At 43.1% G+C, this 22,998-nt stretch overlaps 1 protein-coding gene across 1 annotated transcript in view; it reads left to right on the top strand.

Annotated features, from left to right (window-relative positions):
• The window catches only part of GRM5 (glutamate metabotropic receptor 5), a 243,615-nt gene extending 236,037 nt beyond the window's left edge, over positions 1–7,578 (top strand). Inside the window, exon 8 of the mRNA XM_087967519.1 lies at positions 6,735–7,578. Within this exon, the coding sequence (XP_087823645.1) occupies positions 6,735–7,578 (844 nt within the window). The remainder of the gene's footprint in view (positions 1–6,734) is intronic.
• The last annotated feature ends 15,420 nt before the right edge of the window (positions 7,579–22,998 follow it).

The following is a 22,998-nucleotide window of genomic DNA, read 5'->3' as shown; positions in this document are numbered from 1 at the left end:
TGTCTCCTCCTCCTCCCCTTCCTCCTCCTCCTTTTCCTCCTCTTCCTCTTCTCCCTCCTCTTCCTCTCCTTCCTCCTCTTCCTTTTCCTCCTCCTTCTCTTCTTCCTCTTCCTGCTCCTACTTTTCCTCCTCCTCCTCCTCCTCCTCTTTTTCTTCCTCCTCCCCTTCCTCCTCCTCCTCCTCCTCTTTCTTTTCTTCCTCCTCCTCCTCCTCTTTCATAATTTATCAGGCAAATTGCTACCTTGCTGAAAACAGGCCGCCAATAATTGAAGTACTTTGTCACGTAAAATGTCATCTACCGCATGGCTCCTTTTTATGGCACTGCCTGTGTAGATGGCTTGTTCACCTACACTGTCTAATTTATGAGAAGTATTCCTATCCATTTGCCCCTGATGGAGGGCGAAATCTTCCTTAGCGCTTGGCATTCTGTTTCAGAAAAGCTGTTTTATTCATTCTGAATCTTAGAAATGCCTCTGCCCACAGACAGATTAATTTTGGGCCGTATTGAGCCGTTCCCATGTACAATTGCTTTCGTTTTTATTGGGGACCATCTATCTATCTATCTTCACACAAAGGCTTAAGCTGACTTTAAATTCCCTCGGCAACAACCGCAAAATACAGCCTTTAACTTGATTTATACACTGCTCGAAGCATTCACTCATATGTGATTTTTTTTTTAAAAGAGTCTTATCCAGAGCTGTTTGCTACAGTGGGTTAGCCAATAAATATTTTGCTTTAAGGAGGATTTTATGTCGAGGCGCAATAATTTTAAAAAATTATAAATTTCCTCAGAACTGCTTTGGGCTATTCCAAAAGGAATCATGGCCTCACCATTGTAATCATCATCCATTATCTATTTATTTACAAGATGAAGCTTTCCTTAAATAAGAACCAGGCCAATAACCACCACAATTATAATTCAATTTGCCTAAAATAGGATAGGTTAATTGCACTATAATAGTTTAAATAACATAGTTAAAAAGCTGCTTTTCTTTTTGTCTCAAAATACATTCCAAGATGATGCATAAATACACACACACACACACACACACACACGCAAATGCACATACATATGTACACACCCAAGTAGTCCTTGACTTACGTCTGGTTGCTTAGTGACCATTCAAAGTTACGACCAACCTGAAATAGAGGACTTATGACTTGGTTTTTTTTTAAATTAATTTATGTTATAAAGATACAAAAAATACAAAAGCAAATAGTAGGAAAAATAGGGAAGAAGGGAAAAGTCTGGAAAAGAAGGAGAAAAAAGAAAGAAAAGGCATCTACTTCCAACTCCCTTTGGTGCAATAGAATAAGGCATTAACATCAAATCTCAAATCTTTTTACTTTTTACATGATCGTTTAATCTAGCCATTTCTAGAATAACACATCAATCTAATCGGTAAAACCTGCAATCAAAGTTTCATTCTTTTCCACCTCAAGCACAAAGTCCAGAAGCTGTTTCCAAGTAGAAATAAAGGTATTTGTGTCTTTTTCTTCTTCTTCTTTGATCAGAGCAGTCAATTTAACCATCTCTGCTAACTCTATCAAGCTTTGCAGCCATTCGTCCATTGGGGAGATCAAAATGTCCTTCCATTTTTGTGCATAGAGTAGTCTTGCTGCCGTCAACATATATAACATCAAAGTTCCATTTTCCCCCCCACCAAGTCTTTTTTCCATTAAACCCAAAAGAAAAGCCTCTGGATTCAAAGTTCTGACCAAATTTTGGGTGCTTGGCAAAATGGCAGCATTTCTGGCCATTTGCAGAGTCCCCTGTATCAGGTTTCTAAGAAATACGCCTTTAGCAAACTGGACTCCAAGACAAGCAAGGTTCTCAAATATTAGTTTTAATTAGACATATCCTATTGGCAATGGCTGGGACAAACTGACTCTAAATGTTCCCCCAGTTTCCATTTCATTAAAATTAAAAATTCCTCCCCTTTCCCAAACAGTCATTCACATAGTCCAATCAAGGGGCCATCCGGTTGCCTGGTAATGTTAATCCTCCTTTCTCCAGCCACAGTGAGAACGTCCTTGGTTCCCAGGAGAAAATACTTTGTTTTGGCTACAAAACCCCAGCTATCTCTATCCCCTCCACCTTATCCCTCAGCTTCAGTGTGGCAACACCAAAGCCTCAAAATGGCTTCGGTCAGGTCAGCTTCAAGGTTGACACTGTGATCATGGTACAGCATTTTACGATGGTTTTGCTGAAAAACCAGCATGGCCTTCATTTTGTGACAGTCTTTTTGTGTCTAGCTATGCATTACCATGTTTCCTCGAAAATAAGACCGGGTCTTATATTCATTTTTGCTCCAAAAGATGCATTAGCGCTTATTTTCCACTTAGGTCCTATTTCATTTTTTAAAGTTCCTCTTTTTTAAATGATAATACCAGAGGGTCTAAATGTGTTCAGGGCCATATTTCCTGATTATGTTAACATCTACTGATTAGAGGTTTCTTGGCTGCTATATATACTTAATTTTCTTTTCTGTTTGCCTTTGCCATTTGGTTTTAATTGATTTTCTGATTGTTCGTTGCCTAGAGTTGACGTTTGAGGTAGACACCCAAATAAATTGAATAAATACATACATTTAAAAAATATGCCAGTACCGTCATGGACCACGAAATAAAACAAGTCCTGATACTGTAATATGAATGTGGAATTTTCTTCTGCTGATTAAAACTGGGTTTGGCTTCATTCCTGGGGTTTCCTTGAATAAAGCCAGAAAACAGCGCACCGTGCGTACCATCACAATGATGGCAATTTGGCCACAGATTCTGTGAGTGGGAAATGTGGCACAACTCTTCAAATGTCTGAAGACTGTCAGGAAGAATTATTTATTTGCTACCCTTCGGTCATAATAGTGTTTGTGATTGATTTGATGAGAGACAATTATTTGTCCTCTTCTACTTCAAAGGACTACAGTTGCATCAGGGTTTGTTTGGGCTGAATATCACAAAAAAGATTTTCATAGAGAAAAAGCAGTTCAAAAATCATCAATTCCTTGGAGAAACAGGGGGTTTTCACGGGATTTTCAAGTTCATTGGAGTTTCAAGCAAAAACTAGCCCAGCCATTTCCTAACTTAGGTAGCGTCCTGTCATGGCCCTGTCAGAATCTGAATCCGAGGAGGAAGATGAACAGCTGATAGGGAGTGGGAGTGTGGCTCCGTTAGCTGTGGAGGAAACCGGGGAAGGACAAAGTCCAGCTGGGCAGAGCAGGGAAGAGGTAGAACAAGGGAGAGGGAGTTCAGAGAAAGACCCAGGCCCAGGCCCTCTTCATCTTAGGGCATGCAGGGAGGAATGGAGAAGAGCAACGTGGGTTGCGTGGCTTATGGGGAAAGGGCCCTGATTCCCTTCATTAGCCACAGCTGGAAAGAGAGTTTAAAAGAAATGCATGCTGAGTGTGGCAGCTGTTGGGAGCAAACGTGAGTTTATCTTGTGTTGACTTTGCTTATCTATGTTCCTGGCGTCTTCCCAACCATGTTGAGTTATTGCTGTGCCTTCACATCTGGACTTATTATTCCTGCCCTGCTGGACTAATTACCTCATTTTGCCTTGATTGGACTTATAGTTACAGTTTTGGTTGACCACTTTTTGGACTTGAGTCTCTTCAGCCAAAGGCTGTTCCTGGGAGAGTTTTTCTCCAGCCAGAAGGTAACCAGGACACTGGAGGCAAAGTTGGAGCTAATAAAGGGGCTCCTACTGATTATCTGACTGTGTTGCCTTTGGGTCATCACATGTCCAAGCAGATGAATTCTAAAAGGACTATATTTGTTGACAATCCTGAATGAATAATGTAGGGTTATGCTCATACAGGTAGTCCTCAATTTACAACCACAATTGAACTGAAATTCCTGTTGCTAGGCAAGGCAGCTGTTAAGTGAGTCTTGCCCCCATTTTACGATCTTTCTTGCCACTGCTAAGTGAATCGCTGAAATTAAGTTAGTAACACGGTTGTTAAGGGAATCTGGCTTCCCCATCGACTTTGCTTGGTCACAAAAGAGGATCACATCACTTCAGGACACTGGTCGTTAAGTGTGAAAAATGGCCATAACACACTTTTTCAGCACTGTTGTAACTTCGAACAGTCATTAAATGAATGGTTGTAATTTGAGGACTATCTGTATACTGGATTCCCTGCACCAAACTGTGGGTGAAAAGTTACACTCACCAACTCTGTCATGATCAAAATTGAACAATGTCATGGGATCTATGGTTAGCCTTTCTGTTGCCACTTCTCTGTGCTTTGAGGAGGATTGTCTATTTCTGTATCTGTTTATTCCAGGTGTCTATAAATGTGTATTTGCAGGTATTCCTTGACTTACGGCCACAATTGGGGCCAGAATTTCCATTATTAACCACTGCAGTTGTTAAGTGAGTCACACCCAATTTTACGACCTTTTTTGCCACTATTGTTCAGTGAATCACTGTAGTTATTAAGTGAATCGCAATAACAATAGCACATAGACTTATATACAGCTTCATGGTGCTTTACAGCCCTCTCTAAGCCGTTTACAAAGTCGGCCTATTGCCCCCAACAATCCAGATCCTCATTTTTACTGACCTCAGAAGGACAGAAGGCTGAGTCAACCTTAGCCACTCAGAATCAAATTCCCGGAGTGAGCAGTGAGTTGGCCTGCAGTACTCATTCTAACCACTGCACCACCACGTGCTCTATGTCACGTGATCGTTAAGCAAATCCAGTCCCCTGCATTGACTTTTGCTTTCAGAAGCTGACTATGAAGGTTGCAAGTGGCCATTACATGACCCCGGGATGCTGCAACCATTGTAACTACATTCGGGTGGCAAGCACCTGGATTTTGATCCCGTGACTGTGGGGTTTCTGCAGACATCTGTAAATGTGAGGACTGGTTGTAGGTCAGGAGTCCCCCGCCCCCAGTCCACGGACCTGCAGTGCTGCGTGGCATGTCAGAAACCGGGCTGCACAAACAAGCAAAGCCCCATCCACGAGATGCAGCCAAATCAGCATCAGGGCAACCTGGGAGCTCCGAGGGGGAAGAGGGAATGGAGCTGGCAGAGAGAGAGAGAGAGAGAGAGAGAGGTGGAGCCTGGGCCATCCGTCAGCCCTCAGATGGAGAGTCAACAGGTCTGGAGGTGGCTGATGAGGAAGAGGAGGAACAGCTGGGTCCGGTGTCTGATGTGTGGCTACACAGAAAGCAGAGAAGAGGAGAGCAGTGGAAATCTATGGGCCAGTCCTTGGGATGGAAGAACCAGGTCTGGAGGTGGCTGATGAGGAAGAGGAGGAACAGCTGGGTCCAGTGTCTGATGTGTGGCTACACAGAAAGCAGAGAAGAGGAGAGCAGTGGAAATCTATGGGCCAGGTCCTTGGGATGGAAGAACCAGGTCTGGAGGTGGCTGACGAGGAAGAGGAGGAACAGCTGGGTCCAGTGTCTGATGTGTGGCTACACAGAAAGCAGAGAAGAGGAGAGCAGTGGAAAGCCTTGGGCAGATCCTGCTAGCGAGGCCCCATCATAAGCCAAGCAGCTGCCCGCAATTTGGCAGATCAAATCCCACCAGGCTCAAGGTTGACTCAGCCTTCCAAATGTCAGGTTTCCAAGTGATGAAATCCATTTTAAAAAGAAAAGAACCAAGTCCATCTTCCAAAACAAATTCTTTTACTTAGGAAAGGATCAAATTGGCACAAAGTCCACGGTAATTCCGGATCTGACCCAACCCGGAACTATCCCACAATATTAGAAGTTAGAAACAACCCCCAAAAGTCACATTCTCCAATAGAAGTAATACAATGTTGCTTGATGTTATAAATCTCCACCTCAAGGGGCCCAAGCACTGACAGCTCGTTTTCCCACGGGAAGAAGAATCACCTAGCCTAAACAACTCTATCTCCACTCCTCCCCACTTAGGAATGTGACAAGCCCGAAACCCTTCCCCCGCATGACTGCCACAGAGAAAATAAGAAAAAGAATATAGACTAAGCCTAATTAAGATAGCTACACATATGTCAATTTTGGGCTTGACACCATCCTTCTGAGGTAGGTAAAATGAGGACCCAGATTGCTGGGGGCAATTGCCTGACTCTGTAAACCGCTTAGAGAGGGCTGTAAAGCACTGTGAAGCGGTATATAAGTCTAAGTGCTATTGCCATAGCTCTGGGGATAAAAGGCAGAGGGCAGAGATGAATAAGTGTGGCAGACAACTATTCATTTTCTGGATGGATGGACTTGTTAGCCAGTGAGATAAAATTTTTGCTGGGGCTACCAGCATTCCTAATAAAGGAATATTTTGGATATAGTTACAATGGTTGCAGCATCCTGAGGTCATGTAATGGCCACTTGCAACCTTCATAGTCAGCTTCTGAAAGCAAAAGTCAAGGCAGGGAACTGGATTTGCTTAACGACCACGTGATATAGAGCACGTGGGTGGTGCAGTGGTTAGAATGATGTGGGTTTGTCATGTTTGGGGAGCTGCGTCAGAACACCTCTCTCCATGAAACCGGTACCTGGTGCCGAAAAAGTTGAAGGTCACCATTGTAGGTCACTTTTTTCAGTGCCATTGTCACTTTGAACGGTTGCTGAACAAATGGTTGTTAAGTCAAGGACTACCTGTATTTCAGTTCTGCCTTGCAAGTGTTACCTTGTCGACTTTGCGCTGAACGTTCCCATGGTTGTGATTCCGCTGGTCTTCCAGAAACGTGTTAAGATGTCATCAAGTCTTATCGTCTGTCCTTTTCCTCTTCTCTTTTGTGTCGCAGTTCCAATGGGAAATCGGTCACGTGGGCCCAGAATGAAAAAAGTTCGAGCCGAGGAGCCCACCTCTGGCAAAGGCTTTCGATCCACATCAATAAGAAAGACAACCCCAACCAAACCGCCGTGATCAAACCCTTCTCTAAAAGCACAGACAGCAGCCGGCACGGCAGTAGCACCACAATCGCAACCACTTTCCCCGAATCCGGTGCCAAAACCCTTTACGATGTCTCTGAAGCTGAAGAACACTACCCGGCTCAGTACCGCATTCAAACTCCGTCCCCCATCAGTACGGTCAGCCAGAGAACTGCTTCCCTCAGCCGGACCGAAGACGATGTTCCAACTTTCCAGTCGGAACAAGCCCAACGGAGCAGTTCTTCCCAAGGCTCCCTGATGGAGCAAATCAGCAGCGTGGTGACTCGGTTCACCGCCAACATCAGCGAGCTCAACTCCATGATGCTCTCCACCCCCACGCCAGGCCCCATGGTCACCACCCCCTTGTGCTCTTCCTACCTGATCCCGAGGGAGATCCAGCTGCCTACCACCATGACCACGTTTGCGGAGATCCAGCCTCTCCCTGCCATTGAGGTCAACGAAGCATCTCAGTCAACCAGGGAACCGTCTTGCGGAAGTGTCAAAGAAGGCCCTTCCGCAGAGGCTCCAGCCCCTGCCAAGCCCGAGATTGAAGAGTTGGTGGCTTTGACGCCACCTTCTCCATTCAGAGACTCCGTTGATTCTGGAAGTGCTTCTCCCAGCTCTCCAGCATCGGAATCCGCCCTCTGTATGCCGTCTTCACCGAAATACGACTCACTGATGATAAAGGATTACACGCAGAGTTCTTCTTCCTTGTGAATGCAGTGAAAGTCAATGTTGAGTCACTACAGCTGCAGCTCCATCAAGGAGGGGAAGAAGTCCAGCCTCCCTGTTCTCTAGTGTTTACAGACACAGTGAGAGTAATGTGTCGTTTTTTGGGGGGGAGGAGGATGAGGATGAAAAGACGCAAAGGGAGAATAAAAACAACAGGTGGGTTACGCTCTTTTAAACGCACACGCACCCACTCCTCCATACACGACGAAACTTTTTCGCGGATTTTTCGTGGCCTTAAAAACACGGGCTTTTCAATGGAAAAAAAAAAAAAAACTTTGCATTTATTCCTGAGGGCTGAGAGGGTGTCTCTTACATCACTTACTTGCCAAGTGCTTTGCAACAGTGAGTAATGGGGAACTGGCGGTGGAGGGAGGGGGGAAGACAGCAGATAAACAACCAGAAGCGATCCAGTGTTTGTTTACTTGGATTCCTTAATCCAGAAGTAAACCTTGATTGTTATTTTTTTTTTTTTCAAGACACGGAAGACCAAAATCTTGAATGTACATTTTGTAGTGAACTCAAGACCGGGGACCAAAAGATCCAGCTATTTTTGTTTCGTTTTGTTTTTCCTTTCAGTTGAAAGTGTTTGTTTTTAAATGAAGATCTCAACCGATAGTAATATATTCGGTCACAACGGAACATTGTTGACTAACTTGGCAGTGCGCTGCCCATTGAGAAATGTCAGTTAACACAATGCAGCACACAGCTGCACTCAAAGAGGGCTTTTCAAGAATCACTTCCCATCCGAGGATATGTTTAAGAGAGAGAGAGAAGGGGGAGAAAAAAAATATCTCTCTTCAGTTAAGTATTATTATTATTTTTTTCCTTTATTATCATGGGATTCAACTCCAGGACGACAGCATTCTGGGAGGAATTTTTCCTTACCATTTCACCGTGTTGCCGATCAATAACAAAGTAGCAAAAAAACAAAAAACAAAAGAGGGGGGGAAAAATCACAAAATAATAATAATATAGTAATAGTATTTTGTGGAGTACTGTTTTGTAATTCCCTGATCAGGACATAACGTTGAGCTGAATATTCACTTTCTCTACTGACGTGGTGGAGCATAAGGGTTGCTACCTGTGTTCCCGAGGAAAACGCATGTTTTTACAGATGTTCTTGCATTAACCATGCCAGGCAGCAAAGATAAAGATCTTCCAGTCATAAAGAGGAAAACAGCCACCTCTAACAGTGGGAGACAGGCTTTCTGTAAAGGGGTGGAAAGGGTGTGTAAAGCATGGGAGGGACAGTTCTAGCATTACTTCAGATTGGGAGACAAGAGTGCCACTTCACCTTCTGTCCATCATCATCTTCATTTAAGGACCCCATAATCCCTTGCAGGGGTGGAGTCTCGGCAAATGAATGAAGCTAGCAGAGTGTTTTAACGGCCAGATGCCTTTCCTGTCACCAGTGCGGAGTTTTGTTTAGCAGAAATATTCTCAGTGTGCCCAGAGAGAGAAATATATGCCTCTACCTAGGACTGAACTCACAACCTCCGGATTGTGAGGTGAGAATTCCACCTCTAGGCCACCACACCTCTCCTAGTCAGCCTCCATCTGCAGAAGAAAATGCAATATAAGAACCTCAGTGTCGCGGGCCAATCAGGCAACCATCATTTTTCACAGAGTTTTAAAAACTTTATTAGGGACCATTCTCTTCCCCACAACATCCCTACTACCACTTCTACATTAAGAGTCAACTTTTTCAGGATGTTCCAACAGGCAATAGGCTCATGATCCATTTTTTGGGGGGGGCTCGCTGTCCTTTCTGTCCTTGTCAATTTAGACATGCACAATAATCCCCCAAATCAGGGAATCACCCAATAATGGCCATCATTAAGGTCACGGGCTGCTGTTTTTAATCTAGTGAAAGTAGCTTGATTGCACTGAACAACCTTCTTCAGGTGGTCCGGAATTGGGAGAGAAGGTGATTGAGCTGCTAAATTAGACGCGGTTCGAGCCTTCAGTTAAATAAGTAGAATTTCAACATCAGAAGCATACCTTGTTCTGTCCTGCCTTTAAATGAAACCTTTCTCCTGCATTTTCCATTTCTATCGGGTCTCCAAACTAGGCAACTTAAAAGGCTGGTGGACTTCAATTCCCAGCATGGCTGGCTGGGGAATTCTGGGAATCGAAGTCCACCAGTCTTAAAGTTGCCAAGTTTTTAAGATCCCTACTATATCCCATCTAAACATCTAGCTAGGCTAACCCTTTTGGCCTACAGGGAGTCCTCTACTTACGACCAGAATTGGGACTGGATTATCTGTTGTATGTCACCGGAGTCGTAAATCAAGTTGTACCTGATTTTAAGGCGATTTTTATGGCAGTCATTAGACAAATCATTGCGGTCATTAAGCAAATCCCAGGGCCATTAAGGGAATCCAGCTTCCCCCTTGCCGGAATTCAACAAAAATGGTTGCAAGTTTCATTCACGTGACCAACAGTCACAAATGTGATTCAGTCACCAAGTGTCCAAATTGTGATCATGTGACCACAAAGATGATGGTGACAGTTGTAAGTGTGAGCAAGTTACATTTTCCAGGGTCATTGTAGCCTTGAACCATCGTTAAAGGAACGGTTGTAAATTGAGGACTATTTATATATTGCTACAGTTGTACCTTGGCACAGTTTGCTCAAGGGTTCCAATGAGGTGTAAAATATCTATTGGGATAGGTAACTGTTGCTAAACTACAGGCAATCCTCGACTTACGACCACAACTGAGCCCAAATTTTCTGTTGCTCAGTGAGACATGTGTTAAGTGAGTTATATACCCCATTTTACAACTTTTCTTGCCAGAGGTCGTTAAGTGAATCTGGCTTCCTTGATGTTGCTTGTCAGAAGGTCACAAAAGGAGATCACGTGAGCCTAGGGCACTGCAACTGTCATAAATAGGAAGCAGTTGCTTGTAATGGTGGTACGTGGCGTGAAAAACGGTTGTTAAGTCACTTTTTTTCAGTGACATGGAAACTTAGAGCGAATTGAACTGCGATAAGTCGAGGACTACCTGTACAATTTCCAACATTTCCTACCACTGGCAATGCTTCCTAGCTCCCTGCAAGGCACAGGATGTTATCCATGGCCTAAGTGGTTTTGTTTGCTTATATGTTGGTTTCCTTTTGCAGTTGTTATGGGGAGATAAAATGCATGCTAAACTCCTGTTCCCAGGGCTGGGCTGCTGGGGGTTCGCAGGGGTTCGGAAGAACCTCTAGCTAAGATTCTGTGCAGTTCGGAGAACCCCCAAATCAGGGGTGGGATTCTACTGGTTCTGTCCGGCTCTGTAGAACCGGTAGCTCTGAAGAGCAGCAGACATAGAACCGGTTCTGTCTGCTGCTGTTTTGGCCCACCCGCCTGCCCGGGCTCTTACCTGACCTTTATTTCCTGCTTTTTCAACCTCGGCTTCCGTGCGAGGCATAGCTGCAGTTGAAAAAGCAGGAAAAAAGTGCTTTTTCAAACGCTGCTTCCCTGCACGCAGCGCTGCTCAGCTGTCCAGGCAGCAAGCTGACGAAGATTTACATGCACACGCAGCATGCAGGGAAGCACATCGTAAATCACCAAACTGGTAGTTAACCCTGTCGGATCCCACCCCTACCCCAAATCCCACTCCTGACTGGTTTTACCCACCCCTTCCCTCCCCTCCCAGGAGTCCTCACACGGCCCATTTTAGATGCAAGTAAGTGCAGGGTGCGTGTGGAGGCTCAGGGACGGTGAAAAATGGGCCTGCCAGGAGTTCAGGAAGGCCAGAAATGGGCCTGTTTCCAGCTTCCAGAGAGCCTCCGGAGCCCGGGGAGGTCGTTTTCACACTCCCAGAGACTCGAGTTAAGCCTCCGGAGCCCGGGAGGGCAAAAATGCCCCCCCCCCCGTGGTTCAGGAGACCAACTAGGCCATGCCCACCATGGCCACGCCCACCCATCAACTGGCAGAGAACCATTGCTAAAATTTTTGAAGCGCACCCCTGCCTGTTCCCCTTTATATTTAGAACCCATGAATAAGTAAGGTAATAGTAAGGAGGTCTCTCAGCAGTCCCTTTTTTTCCGAAGCCGAGCAGACAGACCATAATCAGATTCCTGGCAGGAACTTTTCAACATCTGTGAGCCCTAAGCAACTGCCCAACACCACCAGTTTCTGGTGCCAGCTGTGCTCAAACCCACCATAAAAACAATCCTCACGATCGTTGCCTCTGGCACCAAAAGAAGAGCTCACAATTTATACATTCTACAGAGAAATTACAAATATTATTTAAAAAACAAAAAAACCCACCGTGGACTAAACAGATGTCCTGAGTTACAGAGATAGACAGATGCATAAATGCGTAAGGACCTCTTGAGTGGCAACAACACTAACTAAAACACGTGTTTCATTAGGGCAGCATTCATCTACTTTGTGTTCTCCAGCTCGGCTACAATCAGAGAACATTTAGAGTTATCAAATCTGGATTGCAAGAAACACCCCCAAACAGCCCCTAAATCGCAGCAAAGATTTTTAATTTTTTTTTTTCTTGCATGTCCTCTAGAAATTATCCCAATGTTTCCACACCACCTTTGGTGGCTTCATCAGCCTCTCCATCCAGCCAAGAATACAAAATGTTTTAAAATTTCATCGAACAAAAAAATTATGAATTCAAATGAACAAAATGAAAAAAAAATTAAAATATGCCAGGGGTGATAGGCACGTTAGTGCTCCCACGCACTTCCCCTAAGGAACCTCTTAAATATGGAGTGAGTTCCAGTTGGAATGAAAACTGTGAAAGTTAGCAGCTGAGACAGCTGAACCGGATAAGTGACTACTCAGTTACAAAAATCAATATTTTTTACAATCAAGTTTAAAGCGGTTTATATGAAGTTTAAAGTGGTTGTTAGCATGCGTTATGATTAAAACTAAAAAAAAAAAAATCATTTACAGCTAGGACATTCCTGTGTACAACTTTGTATGCAATACCTAAATCTGACCGCAAGCCTCAACAAGTTCTAAACCAAGATTTTCAAGCCTAGTTGCAATTCCATGTCTCAGAGTTGGCTTGCTGTCAGGGTTCCAACGGTTGCCCTAATTAAACCATGAGCCTCGAGCCAGGCTTTCGAAGAATCCAAAAGATTTATTAGGAGCAACATGTCCGGCACTAACCCGTATGAAGCCAACTCTGAGACATGTAATTTACTATCACCTATGACCCTGTTTCCCCTCACACCCCTGGGTGTGTCATAAATCAGATTCTCCAACGAAACACGTTCACAGGCTGGGTGTCATCAATCACACTTTCCAATGAAGGATTTTCACAGGCAGAAGATCCGGTAGCCTAGGCTACAGGTGTGGGCTGCTGGGGATTTGTAGGGGCTTGGGAGAGCCCCTAGCTAAGATTCTTTGCCGTCCAAAAACCCCCCAAATCCCACTCCTGGCTGTCCCTGCCCACCCCTCCCCTCCCCTCCCAGGAGTCCCCACATAGCCCATTTTAGGTGCAAGTAAAGTGCATGAAGGCTCAGGGAGGGTGAAAAACGGGCCTACAGGAAGTTCGGGAAGGCCAGAAATAAGCCTGTTTCTGGCTTCCAGAGAGCCTCTGGAGCCTGGGCAGGCCGTTTTAGCCCTCCCGGAGGCTTGAGGAAAGCCTCCGGAGCCCGGGGAGGGCAAAAAACGCCCCTCCCCCTGATGTGCTGCAGGAGGCCGACTAGGCCACGCCTACCATGGCCACACCCACCCAGCAACCGGGCAGAGAACCCGTTGCTAAAATTTTTGAAGCTCGCCTCTGGACACTGCAACGGTCGTGAAGTGTGAAAAATGGTCGCCAGTCAATTTTTTTTCCAGTACCGCGGTAACTTTAAACGGTGACTAAATGAACTATTGTAAATTGAGAACCCCACTGTAACAGTCTGGATTAACCCTGGGACTAATTACACCGAACAGCTTGTGCTTGTTGATAGAAAAAGTATGGATTTGTTGTCTAGTCAGAAATATCATGCAGACAACGCAGGCTTATTGTGTGGACCTTTGATGTTGCAAAGCTGTTTCCCAGATATGTAGATTTCCCATCTTTTAGTTATTCAACACTTTGTCTCCTAGTCGAATCCATTAACTGGCCTCTGATAAGCTTTGTCTTTGAAGATATCAGAAGAGTCATTAGATTCGAACTGAGCGTTTGATGTTTGACTTGCTCTACCATGTAGCAAAGCAGCCTTTTAAATTCATTTCCCTCGAGTGCTCAGATAATTACAGAGGCATCCTGAAAAAAAAAATCACACATTTGATCAAAAATAACATTAAATCTCTTAAGGCACCCTTCTGTCCATGAGGGCCAATTCATGCTTTCAGCCAAATGCATAAATAGCATTCTTTCTGAATGTAATTCAATGTGAAGAAAACAATCGCAAAGAGGCAGTTAATATAGAGCTCTAACAGAAGAGAATATTTGCAGCTCAGGGTTGAACTGTGGGGTCCTTAGTGCTCTACGAGCTTGGTTGTTTTCCTGTAAAAGTTTCATCACCCAACCGAGTAACGTTTTCACTGCTAAAAGCGAGTGGGGCTCGCTCCCTGATGTCGTTACCTAGCTGGGTAACGAAACATCTGCAAGAAGACAACCAAGCTTATACAGCACCAGGGACCCCATAATAGCTAGAGGGAAGCAACATTTTTGAAAAAGATACAGAAAACTCTTGCTCTTTATGGCCATCTAATGATCATCCAGATTTTTGCAGCCCAGCTAATGAGGTGGAATGATGGCCAATACTATTTTAGAACTATGATGGACTTATCATTATCTGGGCTGGGGAGAAAAATCCAGTTACCAGAGCAAAGAATCTTTGTTCCTTACCTATATTTCTTCGGTCAGAGTGTAGGTGATAACTCTTGAACAAACTTCTTCAAGAGAAATAAAATCCTGTGAGATAGCATATTACAGAGAAGTGCTTCAACCCAGCCTGTTATTTCATTGCTGATTTCCCCACTCCTGGGGAAAGTTACTGCAAAATCCCACTCCCTCCCCACCCCACTAACCTGCTTTCCAGCTCCGTTCTCCTGTGCAGGGCAATAAAAGACCCAGCTAATCAGCTGGGACTCGGGAGGCAGGTAATAGATGGGGGCGGGGCCAATCAGAGGTGGTATTTGCCAGTTCTCCTAACTGCTCAAAATTTCCACTACCATTTCTCCAGAACTGGTCAGAACCTGCTGAATACAACCTCTGCCAACAATCTTTTAAGATGCCTTCAGAGGATGATGACTAAATCAAACTAAATGGCCCCCAGTTATGCTTGAAAAAATGAAAATGCTTTGTTTCAGCTATGGAAACCTTGGTGTGGCTGATCTGAAGCACCTCTACATGAGATGGGGAAGAGAGAGGACTCTTTGCAATGGGACTACTGATTTTGAAGAATGAGGCTATCAAATAGGTTACTCGTACTGGCTAATGCTATGTCCAGATTCAGAGGCAATTTCTGAATTGCCTGTATCCGAGAGATAAAAACAGCCAAGAAAGAAGTATTTCTCCCTACTTCTGCTTGGTCACCAGGAGATTTTGGACTAGTTTAGTTTAGTTTACTTTATTCATTGCACCTCGTACAACGAAATTAAATACCATCTTCAGTGTACAGTGAATTAGACATGTTTTTGGCTTGATGGTCTTACAGTCATAAAAGCAGAACAGTGTGTTAGGAGTATGTTAATAACTTTGACTGTAAGATGAAAATAAAATATCTATCAAGGCAAACTCTGAACTCTGATGACATCATGGTCATGTAGACTTGTCAGCAATAAATGTTCTATGCTCTGGCTGGTGCTTTGATGGTGTCTTGCAATGCATTTATATATTCAAAAATCTAATTTCTTTGAATCAATGAATAGTTTGCTATAACCGTTTTTCTAATTTTTGATGAAGTCAGTGCAATGAATTACTGCGACAAACAAGCTTTTGTTTTAAATGTTGCAAAACCTTTGAATTCTAAGCAGAAATTATTGCTCCATTCAAAAAAAAAAAAAAAGCATCTCCAGCCATTGTATCAGAAGCAACCTTACAAGAAATTATAATTATGGAAAGATATATGTACAGTTTTGTTGATAACACTGCCTGAGTTTGTCCTATCTTTCCTTTTCTGATAAGACCACTAAGGTCTCTTCCAAGGCTGTTACTCTGTAAGTTACAGGCATAGTTGAATACGTTTCTATGACTGCTTTTGTACAATGCAGATAGTTAGCTAATGAATTAACCCATCAGAACCACGGTGGCGCAGTGGTTAGAGTGCAGTAGTGCAGGCTACTTCTGCTGACTGCCGGCTGACCCGTAATTTGGCAGTTCGAATGTCACCAGGCTTAAGGTTGACTCAGCCTTCCATCCTTCCGAGATAGGTAAAATGAGGACCCAGATTGTTGGGGCCAATAGGCTGACTTTGTAAACCTCTTAGAGGGGACTGTAAAGCACTGTTAAGCGTTTATAAGTCTAAATGCTATTGCTATGCTATATACACTGAGCTAGAAAATAACTAAATGGGCACTTCCAGACCAGGTATTAAATCAGACTTGTTATGTTGTGAGAATGCAGCATCTGCTAGCTTCAGGTCTATATGAATAATGTATAATGTGCTATATGAGCAGGGACTACTTATATAGAGAGTAATGCATCCAGTTTTGGTCACCACATTATAAAAAAGATGTTGAAAGTCTAGAAAAGTTCAGAGGAGAGCAACCAGGATGATTAGGAGACTGGAGATCAAAATACATGAAGAATGGTTGCAGGAACTGGGCCTGACTAGTCTAGTGAAGAAAAGGACCAGGGGAGACATGATAGAAGTCTTCCAATATTTAAGGGGCTGCCAGAGAGAGGAAGGAGTCAAGCTATTTTCCAAGGTACCTGAAGGCCAGACAAGGAATAATGGATGGAAACTGAACAAGGAGAGATTCAGCCTGGAAATAAGGAGAAATTTTCTGACAGTGAGAACAATCAACCAATGGAAAAGCTTGGCCTTCAGAAGTTTTGGGAGCGCCATCACTTGAGACTTTCAAGAAGAGATTGGACTGCCACCTGTCAAAAATAGTGTAGGGTCTCCTGCTTGGGCAGGGGGTTAGATTAGATGGCCTACAGGTCCCTTCCAACTCTGATTATCTGTTATCTGTTAAACGTATCATAATTCAGTTCCTGGACTGTGACTTTGTCACAGTTTAGGATCATGAGGATAAAGTCTCCTTCAAACGGAGGTGAGCTCCAGATGACTTCATGGATACTTCCTGTAGTTTTTTTGATAACAAAATGGAAGTGGTTTATCACTCTTTTGTTGTTCAGGATATTCTTCCGATTTCTCAGTGTAGTATTCAGTCCTGAGCTTTCCTAATGGACACCCATTCAAGTCCTAATCAGGTTCAGGCCTACTTAGCTTTCCAAGATCTTCCAAGGTCAGTTGGATGTTACCTCTTAGTCAGTGGTGGGATTCAAATAATTTAATAACCGGTTCTCCAACCCAAAGATTTCTTCCAACAACCAGTTTGTTAAACTGCTCAGAAAGTTAACAACCATTTCTCCCGAACTGGTGCAAACTGGCTGAATCTCACCACTGGTCTTAGTTGTGAGGCATGAATGCAAAGCCAGGGTTGGACAGTTGAAAAGAGCAGAACAATAAAAGCAAGTTCTGCTTTGGGGTCATTTCTAGTTGTGGACATTGGAGGTATTTCAGACTATTTGTCTGAAATGGTACAGGTAGTCCTCGACTTACGACCACAATTGAGCCCAGGACTTACGTTGTTAAGTGAGAAATTTGTTGAGTGAGTTTTGTCCCATGTTACGACCTTTCTTGCCACATTTCTCAAGGGAATCGCTGCAGTTGTTCAGTGGGTAATACAGTTGTTAAGTGAATCCGTCTTCCCCATTGACTTTGCTGGTCAGAAGGTTGCAAAAGATGGTCATGTGACTCCAGGATACGGCAACCATCGTAAATGTAAAATCAGTTGTCAAGCATCCAAATGTAAGTCACATGACTATGGGGATGTTGCAAAGGTTGTAAGTGAGAGAATTGGTCGTAACTTCTAACAGTCACTAAATGAACTGCTGTAAGTCAAGGACTACCTGTATAGTGTTTCCTTTTTAGCACGAGGTGGGACTAGAAGACCTCCAAGGTCCCATCCAACTCTGTTATTTTGTTAATGCAGTGGAACTCTCGGTTCCAATGTAAAAGTTAAAGGTTCCCTTCGCACATCCGTGCTAGTCGTTTCTGGTTCTAGGGGGTGGTGCTCATCTCCATTACAAAGCCGAAGAGCCAGCGCTGTCCGAAGACGTCTCCATGGTCCTGTGGCTGGCATGACGAAATGCCAAAGGCGCACGGAACGCTGTTCCCTTCCCACCAAAGTGATCCCTATTTTTCTACTTGCATTTTCACATGATTTCAAACTGCTAGGTTGGTAGAAGCTGGGACAAGTAACGGGAGCTCACTCCATTATGCAGCGCTAGGGATTCGAACCACCGAACTGCCGACCTTTCTTATTGACAAACTGAACATCTTAGCCACTGAGCCATCATGTCCAATTAAAAGATAGCAAAACTTCCATTTCCACTGTTGTTCCAATACTGATGCAATTCAGTCTGCTGGATATTTTTGATGCTAGCCCCAATATTTGAGGTCTTTATCATCTCAGTTCAGGTGATTTATTTGCCTATTCGTGGGATTACCAGCTCCCAAGCGTTCTTCAATCTTGCTTATCAGGTGACGTTAGTAAGGGCTGGGAGGTAAAACTCCAACTGCTAGATTCTCCTTTTATAATTTCCCAGTGGGAGACACTGCCTCAACAGCGGCAAAAAGGGTTAGAGTCTTAATCTTTGTTCTTGTTTTCCTGATGATAATACCTGCAAAAGTATAAACTGGAAAAACTCTTTGAAGTTCCTGCAGAGAAAAGAATATTCAACCAGAGGCTACAGCTGTCCTTGAAAAGAGAAGGTAGAGGTAGGTATGGATTAGCTTCCCAGCCAAACATAGAATATTTGTGGGTACTAAGACCTAAATATGGCTTTAGTTCAGGTAGCCAGGAATTAGAAGAGCAATCATGAGATATTAATGTCACTGGGAACTTGATGGAGTACACTGCAATACCTTCAGACCTGACTATAGCATAGAATTAGATTTGCAGTTCTGCTCCCACTTGTTTGATTGCTGTCGGGTTTTCTCTGTAGGTCAGTCGACAAGAGATAAAAATTCTTCCCAGTGTGTTGAGTGTAATCTCCTTGACAACACCTACAAGGATTAAGCATAAAATCAATCAGGATTTCTAGAAGTAGGCCAGTAAGAGATTCTCAGTCCTATCAGTGGGGTCCTTGGTGCTCTCTGAGCTTGGTTGTTTTCTTGCAGATGTTTCATTACCCAACTAGGTGACATCTATCACCGATGATGTTATCTAGCAGGGTAAGGAACGGGTGGGATTCTACCGGTTCGGCCTGATTTGGGGGAACCGGTATCTCCGAAGATCAGCTGGGAGTGAACCAGTTCCCTCGGACAATCAGCTGTTGGACCTACCCCTTCGCCCTGGCTGTAGTCTGTGCTTTATTTCTGGGTTTTTCCAGCTCCGCTGCTTCGCGCGGCATAGCAAATGGCCACGTGCCAGCTGTTTTACCCACAGGGCTTGCAGCAGAAGGTGAGTTGCAAACATTGCATGCATATGCGAAGCGTGTGTTTGGCGCGCATGTGTGCGCTCACCAAACCGGTTTTTACATCGGTTGAATCCCCACCCCTAGGAACGGGGTGGGATTCAAATTTTTTAAAAATTGGTTCTCTGGGTGTGGCTTAGTTGGTGGGTGTGGCTTGGTGGTCATGTTATTGGCTGGGTGTGGCCAACTCAATATCACTAACATCGAGGCACGCATCTCCTCACCTGGTCTCTCGCAACAGTCGTAAGTGTGAAAAACGGTCATAAGTCACTTTTTTCAGTGCCATTGTAACTTTGAATGGTCACTCCACACAAGCAAAGTACCAGCAAAGGAGGGGGGGAAAACTCCAGAGAAGTTCCTGAGACAGGAAGTCTAGTCCTGCCAAGAATGTAATAAGGGTTAATGGAGAGGCAGTTTCTGTAAGCAACACCAGAATGTTTCCTTCCTGCCTTCCTTACAGGATTAGGCCAGTAATTTCTTCTAACAACCGGTTCTCCAAACTGCTTAGAATGTTAACAACCTGTTCTAGAAAATAGGTGTGAACTGGTAGAATCTCACCCCTGCCTAGTAAGGAAACTTCTGCAAGTGAACAATCTAGATACCAGAGTACCAAGGACCCCCACAGTTCAATCCTAAACTGCAAATATCCTCCTCTCTTAGTTACTTCTATCAGTTTAACTACAGAAAGAATAATGATAAGTTAAGGAAGCAGTAGTAGTGTCTCCTGTGGTTCTCTTTAGTCTAATCTCTCTCTCATCCTCTCTGCTCCACATAATTATAAATTATGAGTCTTCTTTGGTAGCCTTGTACATATTGTTGGGCTACCTAGCTGAGAGCTTTAGAGCAGATGGGTAATCATTCAGATATGGAGCTTGACCAGATGAAATCAATGGCTCCTGCAATACACATAGTAGTTAGTGCCGGTGCCACCCTTGAAGAATTTATTGCCCTCTGTTTATATGGAATAAAAACAACTTGAGAATCTTCCAAATCAGCAGAAGATATAATAATAATAAACCAGATAAGTCTTTATCGTCATAAGTGAGAGAAATGTGGGAAATTTTAAAAAAAATAGCTGGCATGAAAAACAAGTCCCAAATCCGAGAAGTTAGCTTTCATCCTGCTGAAATGAATCATCCAGCCATCTTAATGCATTTGTTTTATGGAAACATTTGTTTCAAACAAAACCCAAGCAGGAACAGTGCTATTTCTGTACCGTATGCAATAATAACCAAAGGCATTGGAATAAAACTCCTCTGGCTTCTTTGACAATCAGGGCACTATCAAAAAAATACTTTAATTTGGCTGTCAGCAATAAAGTCTAAACCCACAAGGCAGCTTAAGGACTTCCTCATCTAATGTTATGGGATACATTTATGTCCCGAGGTCTCAATGCACAAAGTGGACAGAGATCTTGCTGGTTGAAAATCCTCTGGACAGATCAGGAAAAGGAAGAGATTCTTTGGCAAGAAATCAGGGAATTGTGAGGTTAGCCATCTATGTCTAAAGAATAAGCTTTCCGGGGTGTGTGTGGAAAGTTTTGTGTGCACTAAGAGATACATGGCGTCCATGTTTGAATTCTGAATGTAAAATTTTGCAATGGGAATGCATCTGATTCCCTTTGAAAGTTCCATGTTGGCAGGCTCAGGTATTGTGCTATGTCAGTTTTGGCAACAGGAAGCTAACAGTTTTCCCCTTCCAAATTAATTAAGTGTTCAATCTCACGAGACTTTTGCATGAAACCTTGCCCATTTTCAGCATACCTGCACAAGATTTTCTGTGATATTCCTATGTGAGCTCTTAGATGCTCTCAGAATAAGATTGCTGAAGTCTTTGGAGATTTTAGCTGTTACAAATATCCTTCCCTTTTCTTTCCTTTTTAGGCCCCTCACACTTGAGAAAAAATTGTTGATCGAAGTTGCTTGAGTTTGCTTCATCTGTAATTTAGATGTCCGGACACAGTGACTTTATATATAAAACCTGACGGTATGATTTCCACTCGTGTGAAGTAAACCACACCAATTTGTTCAACAAATTACAATCCAGATTCTGGATTCACATAATGTATGAATCCACCATGCCATGCCTGAAAAACATTGGACATATTGCCAGATTTTTTTCCCTAACATATATATTTTTTTGCAAAAAGAGTATGTTAACTCACATTCCAAAAGGTAAAGTTCTGTCAACTAAAATATATAGCAATCTACTTCAGATTCTTGGTCAAAGATTTAGTTCAAGACTATAGGTGGTATAGAACAGGGATCTTCAAACTCGACAGCTTTAAGACTTGTGGACTTCAACTCCCAGAATTCCTCCTCCAGTTATGTTAGCTCAGGAATTCTGGGAGTTGAGGTCCACAAGTCTTAAACTTGCCAAGTTTGAAGACTCTTGGTGTAGAAGAAAAGACAACCTAAATCTGTCCACATATCTCTCCATTTTTCCTTATGATGGTGGTGATTGGTGATGATGATGATAGAAGAGGAGGAGAAGGAGAGGAAGCAAGTAATTGAAAGCATTAATGCAATTGAAAATAAATTCTCCCCAAGGGTTGCTGAAATATTTGACAGGTATTTTAGAGAGGAAGACTGCCACAGGACTATGAAAGACAGATGAATCTACTCAGGTTGTTCCCCATGTTCTCACCATGGAGTAGATAGAGGAAGAGGATTTATCTTTCCTCAGTACATTTCCTACACCCTTGAACTTGTGAGTTAGGAGTGCTCAGCCAAGGACATCTTCCACAGAACAAGCCCAGAAGGCACTTCTTGGTTCAACTTAAGTTTCCTGGCTGACAGTTCAAAAATACATCCACCAGCTCTTCTCCAGCTGCAGTATCTATAAAGGGGAACTCTCCTAGGCAGCTGAAGGCAATGACTGAATGACTCAACTCTGCTTTGAGGCTAATGCATTTTCTTGTAGCCAAGCTATTGAAGTCATTTCAATTTTATATACTGTGGGAGGGATGAAAGAGATAGACCAGTAATTTTGTGCAGATCAAAATGAAACCAACCAACAAAATGACACATCAGCGAATGAGACAAAAATCATAACAATAATATATATTATTCATCATGGTGAGGATTCTATGTGCATGATCAGAGCTGTTTTGTACCAATAAAGAGAGCGCCACAATATAAGGGGCAGCACCATGCCAACTCGCTCTGATCAGCCAAATGTAAACAAATATATTATCTACATTATGTGTACAAATATGATTCAATGGCAGCTGCTGGTGAAATTTCTATAATTAGAAACTCTATATAGAATATAGACATTTTAGAGCAGGGGTCTCCAACCTTAGCAACTTTAAGACTTGTGGACTTCAACTCCCAGAATTCTGGAAGTTGAAGTCCACAAGTCTTAAAGTTGCCAAGGTTGGAGACCCTTGTTTTAGAGGGATGGTGCCAATTCTCAACAATATTGTGTGGGCTACAAGTGCTTGTAATTATTTTTAATTTGCAAATCAACTGACAACCATTTGGTTTTTGGAAAAAAAAAATTATGTGAGTGTTTGGATTTGTTTTTGGGTTTTTTTTAAAAAAAATATATACTAAAAACAAAACATTGTGCCGCATTAAAATGATTAAAAACACTAGAGAATGTAAAGTTCTTCTTTTGATGTGAATTGAGATGGATTTTTTCATTAAAAACAAACCTTAACCTTTTTATCAGCTGTTTCTGCTTTCTTACTTGTACAAATATTAATAAACTGATGATGACTATGACAATGATGATGTAATTTATTTAAAAAAAAATACATTTGCTTGTTTCTTGGTTGCCTACTATATCTTGTTATAGTCGG

Source organism: Notechis scutatus, chromosome 5, assembly GCF_049901735.1.
Source record: "Notechis scutatus isolate UNSWTSFEM ecotype Mainland chromosome 5, rNotScu1.2, whole genome shotgun sequence".
In the NCBI taxonomy this organism is placed as follows: Eukaryota; Metazoa; Chordata; class Lepidosauria; order Squamata; family Elapidae; genus Notechis; species Notechis scutatus.
This window is presented reverse-complemented; position numbering and strand designations above follow the sequence as displayed.